General features: G+C 48.0%; 1 protein-coding gene across 1 annotated transcript in view; it reads right to left on the bottom strand.

Annotated features, from left to right (window-relative positions):
- Positions 1 to 410: 410 nt before the first annotated feature.
- Positions 411 to 6,643, bottom strand: part of LOC140421638 (uncharacterized) — a 165,854-nt gene continuing 159,621 nt past the window's right edge. Inside the window, exon 16 of the mRNA XM_072506436.1 lies at positions 411 to 1,201. Coding sequence (XP_072362537.1) covers positions 1,075 to 1,201 — 127 coding nt within the window. The 3' untranslated portion in view covers positions 411 to 1,074. The remainder of the gene's footprint in view (positions 1,202 to 6,643) is intronic.

Below are 6,643 nucleotides of genomic sequence, written 5' to 3'. Positions count from 1 at the left end.
CTCCTGTGCCTTTTATTAATCACTTGGAGGCAGCTTGGTGATGCCGATGACTGACTTACTGTTCCTCTGTTTTTGGTAAATCCTCCATTTCTTGCTACATAGCTTAACAAAGGCCAGGAGGTCACCCAAATCAAAGGAATATGAGTCCATGTCAGTACAGGCTAGGGACTGGATTAACCCCCCCCCCCCCCCAAATCAAGCATGTTGTCAGCGGAGGGAGGGGTCTTGGAAAATAGGGCAGATGCCTGCTCCATTACTTTCCTGCCCACCCCAAAACTCACCCTATTAGCATGGGCACCAAACTTTATAACCTTCCTACTGTAAGGGTCAACTGAGCTTGTTATCAAACCAATTGACCCTAACATACTGCCCATGCCATAACATGGTTGGCGTGGGCAGGAGTTGGCAAGCTGTTTTTTAAAAGTTTTTAAAAGGGTGAAAAGAGGGTACTATTTTCTGGAGGTGCCTTTTGAGCATTGGGGGCCACCCGTCTAAGAAAGTATCCCCCACCACTTTCATTCCACCTGCCTGCTCACCAAAACTGCCTCTTCCAACCCCCACCAAACTGACCAAGTTCACTGACCAAGGTCTCTGCCCAAGACCTTGTGCTACTCCAGTATCCATGGGCCTCCCTCTTTGCACTGGTTGCAGTCCTGGAAATGTGCTCTTGGAGCTGGCAGCTGGTCCGATTGGCTGGAAGCTCCTGAGGGTAGCACTTCCTCCCCAGTGAGGGGCGGAGGTCCCACTGGCAGTTTGTTTAGCCCGTCCACAGTGTGTTATTGCTGCGGAGTAGGCTAGCTTGGAGCAAGTCAGCAAGGGGTGAGCTTTCCCCTCCCCTCCCCACCCCCAGAATGCAGTTTCAGTCTGATGTGCTATGGTAACCTGCTGAGGAAACTAACCACGTTGTGCATTGTTATACATTTTACTACAATGAGCTACTGGTCCACTGCACAGTGAAAATATTCACATCCTTGATAATAAAATGTAATATTTTCTTTTTAAAACAACAAAAGCCATATACTCTAGCATCTTGTCTAGTTTTAGCAAGCGTTCAGTTGCAAGTTGCAGTATGATTCAAGGTTCTCTGGCAGAAGGTACAGGATTTCTTAATGCCAGAATCTGTGCACTTGGAGTTGTAAGCAATGACATAAGCTTGTCCTCGGAAGCATTGAGTACACACATCCCATTCACTTCCACCAATCTGCAATAAAACAGGAAACAAAAACATTAAATACTTGTGACATTCAGCAATGATAATGTTATAAATGGCAAGTAACATTTGTGCCACAGAAGTGTCAGGTCCATCTGACCATCTCCAACAAGAGAAAATCCAACCATTTGCCCCATGACCATTGCTGAAACCCCTCATTGTTAACATCCAGTGAGTTTCTATTGACCAGAACCTGAACTGGACTAGCCATGTAAGTATTGTGGCTAACCGTGCAGGTCCGAGGCTAGGAAATCTGGGGCGCGTAACTCAGCTCCTGACTCCCCAAGGTCTGATCACAATCTACAGGCCACAAGGCAGGAGTGTAATCGAATACTCCCCACTTGCCTGGATGAGAAGCTTAACACTATCCAGGACAAAGAACATCGCTTGATTGGCACCCTATTCACTCCCTCCACAACCAATGCACAGTAGCAGCATTGTGTACCATCTTCAAGATGCACTGCAGGAACTCACCAAGGCTGCTTAGGCACCATCTTCCAAACCCACGGCCGCTACCATTCAGCAGGAAGGGCAGCAGACACCTGAAAACCCCGCCATCTTAAAGCTCCCCTCCAAGCCACACACCACACTACCTTGGATATATATTGCCATTCCTTCACTGTCGCTGGGTCAAAATCCTGGAACACCCTTCCTAACAACGCTGTGGATGTACCTACACCACATGGACTGCAGCGGTTCAAGAAGACAACTCACCATCACCTTCTCAAGTGCAATCAAGACTGGGCAACAAATGCTGGCATAGCCAGTGACACCTACATCCCATGAATTAATTAAAAAAAACATGCGGCTCAAAAATCCACATGGCAATTTCACTGGCTTAAGTAACGGGAACCGGCTGCCAAGAACATTTGCTCCAGCCTGCTGTTATGTCTGGAGTCAGAGGAGGAGTCTTAATGAGTACAAACCGTGTGACCCACAACATTGTACTTGGAACATTGTATGGCCAACAAATGGGAATTTCATATTTCATAGAATTTACAGTGCAGAAGGAGGCCATTCGGCCCATCGAGTCTGCACCGGCTCTTGGAAAGAGCACCCTACCCAAGCCCATACCACCCTATCCCCATAACCCAGTAACCCCATTCAACCAACACTAAGGGCAATTTTGGACACGAACGGCAATTTAGCATAGCCAATCCACCTAACCTGCACATCTTTGGACTGTGGGAGGAAACCGGAGAACCCGGAGGAAACCCAGTTGGGACATGTGCCCGAAGGATGTAGCATATCCTGCTTACGCCATCAGTATTAAAAGCAGTTTTGCAGTGGAAGATTGACTATTAACACATCAACTCTGGATTTGTCATTGAATTTGTCTTAGGCTGGATTTGGGGTGTTAAACATAAAATGCTGCCGTCTAAAATATTCACAAAAGGAGCACACTACCTGTCGTCAGATCCTAAAACAAAACACGATGGTCCTTCCCAGGTCTATAAGGAGCCTGCTCCACCGTATATAGATGGGACTCGAGGGCCAATGAAGAAGCATTCTGCCCTATTTGGCCCCAAAGGATTACTTCTACTATATTATTGATGTTAAGAGCTTTGCTAGGTATTCCAGGGTGATGCCATTTTATGTGTTGTCACTGAGATTTGGTGTTCCTATGTCTGCACATGAATCTTTGTCAATTCTTTTGTGGTTCAATCAGGACTTTGGCTGCTACTTTTAATCAACTATACAAATTGTATTGTTTTTGCACTCTGGGTGTGAATTTCCCATTGCACACACGTGTCCTCGAGGAATCAGGGACGCGATTCTCCGACCCCCCACCGGGTCGGAGAATCGCCGGGGGCTGGCGTGAATCCCGCCCCTGCCGTGTCCTGAATTCTCCGCCACCAGAGATTCGGCGGGGGCGGAAATCCCGCCGGTCGGCAGGCCCAGCCCCGGCGATTCTCCGATCCGCGATGGGCCGAAGTCCCGCCGCTGTCAACCCACGCCAGCCGGCGTGGATTGAACCACCTTTCGAACGGCGGGACAAGGTGGCGCGGGCGGGCTCCGGGGTCCTGGGGGGGGGCGCGGGCGATCTGGCCCCGGGGGGTGCCCCCACGGTGTCCTGGCCCACGATCGGGGCCCACCGATCTGCGGGCGGGCCTGTGCCGTGGGGGCACTCTTTTCCTTCCGCCTTCGCCATGGTCTTCACTATGGCGGAGGCGGAAGAGACCCCCTCCACTACGCATGCACGGGGATGCCGTGAGCGGCCGCTGACGCTCCCGTGCATGCGTCGCACGGCAAAGTCATTTCCGTGCCAGCTGGCGGGGCGCCAAAGGCCTTTCCCACCAACCGTTGGGGCGGAAATCACTCCGGCGCGGGCCTAGCCCCTCAAGGTGAGGGCTCAGCCCCTCAAGATGCGGAGAATTCCGCACCTTTGGGGCGGCGCGATGCCGGACTGATTCGCGCCATTTCTGGCGCCGGTCGGCGGACATCACGCCGATTGCGGAGAATCCCACCCCAGCTTCTGGCAGCCAGGTGCTTGAAGTAACAATAGGTTACAGAGCTCGCATGCAAAGGCAGCGCAAGGAGGTTCTTAATTGGCATTCTCCAGAGCAACGGTGACGTCTGCACCCACTAGTCCTGGGCACAGGTTCAGAAGTACCACTGGCCATTGATCATTGTCAACAAAGACCAAACAGTCTGAATGAAAGAAAGACTTGCATCATACAGCACTTTGCGGCCAATAAAGAACTTTCAAATTGTCTCCTCTGTTGCATACTTTCTGTTTAAATGACAGTTTTTGGATACTGGAACACCCCTGTCCTGATGGACCAGGCCAAGACATCCCTTTAGGTTCTGTGGCAGAACCTGTGATGTTGATTTGATAGACTTGGCAAGCAACCAGTTGGTGTATGTAGGATTCTCAGCCAGCTCCTATCGTTGCCTGTGATTGGTGAAACCAGTCAGAAACTTTCACGAAAGAGAGCGGGTCTTCTGCAGAGCTCCATTTTGTCTTCAGTTTCAGCCAGGTCGCAGCTGGAAGACACACTCGCTGTCTCTCTGCTGCTTTTTCTCTCTTTTGGCCAGGCGATACATAAACCCTCCAAGCCAGTTCTATGAAGGCTCTTCTAGTGAGAAAGCAGACAGCACTCAAGTTTGTGAAATGCTCCTGGAGTAAGAAAACAAGCAGTCAATCACCATGTCAGTAACCTTTTAATCCTCTCTCGGGATGGCTGGGAAGAGCTTGAACTAAGAGCATTCTTTAAAATACCGACAGCATTTGTGCACAGAAATCAGGCAAACGAAAGGCTGCCAAACGCTCAAATTTAAAGCCCAGTAATATTTCAAGGAGTCAGAAGCTCCAGCTGGTGGTAGAAGGGCGAAAGTGCATCAACCTGAATCCTGTTTATAGCTCCATCTGGTGGTGGAAGAGGGAAATTGCACCGACCTGTAACACTTGGGTAAAAAGCTCCCTGTGGTCGAAGGACGGAATTGCGACAACCTGAACCTCTTGAATAAATCTATTTCCCAGAGACCACAACCACAGTAGCAAAGAGTAATTTCAAACGTTCCTCTTTAATCTCAGGTTTTTTTTAACCTCTCTTACCCTTACCTTGTGTCTGTCTTGCGTGTGTCCGGCTAGAGGGTGGGATGGGTTTTTTGGATTAGGTAGACTGGTAGACCATTGTCCTGTTTATATATGTATATATATTCACCTTTTACCTCTTATTATCAATAAACAGTTTGTTAATGTTTTATTTATAAATCTGGTGACTGTAACTCATTGGAGCAATCAAGGGTTAAAGATCTTCGGAAAACACATTATTGGTTAATTCACTGACATTGGAACCCCGGGATCTGTGGGGCTGGAATTGACAGCGCACTCGCCTAGGGTGTCGTAACAATATGAAGAAAATGCAAAATCCAAAGGAACTAATCTACTTACCCTCAAATACTCATTTGTATTGGTGAAAAATATTGGATAAATTACATTAACACAGAGAACTGTGAAATAAACTTGCAGTGCTGTAGATGTCACACTGCCATTTATATTATTTACAGGTTTTAAAAGCCGACTAATTATTTTTCTGCAAATGGCAAGGTTAGAAAACACAGAACTGATGCAAAAGGTTGTTAAGCACAATGAAAATGTCAGGTCGACATGACAGGTGGTGCTTTAGTTTGGAATTCAAGTAATGTAATAGGCTGCAATTAAGAATTAACTGTGAAGAATATTGCCAGAACCAACAAGCCAAGCTTCTTAAGGGACAGGAACAGCAGGATAAACAGAAACAGCAATGTCAGATTATTGTTTCAGGTGTACAGTGTTCCAAAAGCCAAGCGACAAATTGATGAATTGGCGGTGAACCAGCAAAATAACATCTCGGGAGCTGGTGTGTTCCTCACACGGAGACTCAATTTACACGATCTCCTCACAGGGAGGAGGCAAATGTTGTGCCACAAACAAGTTTGAATCTGAACCTTGGCAGTAAATCTAAACTTGATATGTCCCAGGCAGCTCCTGGTGAGGCTTTGGGAAAATAAGTGAGCTGATTGATAAGATGGAGGGGTAGGGAGGATATTGTCAATATGATCAACCTGTCCTCCTGTCCTCTCCATGCAGTGTTGGACATCACTGCTAGTACAGAAAGCTTGAGCTCCCTTGAACAATGCCGATCTGACTTTGTTTTTCTTCACGTGCCACTCACCATCTTTCTGAGCTCAATTTGTCCATTAGACTCACCTACTAGTTTCTTGACGCCATTCCCACTAAACCATTGACTAACCGACTCCTTCTTGCTCATCATACGAGCTGATACTTTAATTGTCCCTCACATACTTTCAAAAGCCCTCTCAAAAATCCCACCGGACCTAACATTTAATTGAACTTTTTGAGCATGTGACTAAGTGTGTAGATGAGGGTAGTCCAGTTGATGTAGTTTACATGGATTTCAGCAAAGCATTTGACAAGGTCCCACAGGGGAGACTTATATAGAAGGCATATGCACAAGGGATACAGGGGAACTTGATAAGGTGGATTCAAAGTTGGCTGAGCTGCAGGAGACAGAGGGTGATGACAGACGGCTGCTTTAGTTACTGGAAGCCAGTGTCCAGTGGGATACCACAGGATCTGTGCTGGGTCCCCTATTGTTTGTCACTTATATAAATTACTTTGATGACTATGCAGGGGGTAGGATCAGTAAGTTTGCGAATGACACAAAGATAGGCCGGGTGGTTAACAGTGAGGCTGAGAGTCTTGGGTTAGGGCCTCCGGTTGCGGCTATGCCTAGGTAGGTCGCAAGTTCGGCAGCTCCCGCCGAGAACGGACTTTTGGGCTTGCTAGAGGAGCCCCAACGGCAATTGTTCGACGGCTTCCAGTGTGGGAAGGTGACAGCAAGGTCCCCCTTGACAGTATATGGATTGGACCAGGAGTGGAACGGTGAAAAAAGTGATCTTGGAGCAGCGAAAAGTGAGAGGGAG

This window comes from Scyliorhinus torazame, chromosome 1 (assembly GCF_047496885.1).
Source record: "Scyliorhinus torazame isolate Kashiwa2021f chromosome 1, sScyTor2.1, whole genome shotgun sequence".
Taxonomy (NCBI): Eukaryota; Metazoa; Chordata; class Chondrichthyes; order Carcharhiniformes; family Scyliorhinidae; genus Scyliorhinus; species Scyliorhinus torazame.
This window is presented reverse-complemented; position numbering and strand designations above follow the sequence as displayed.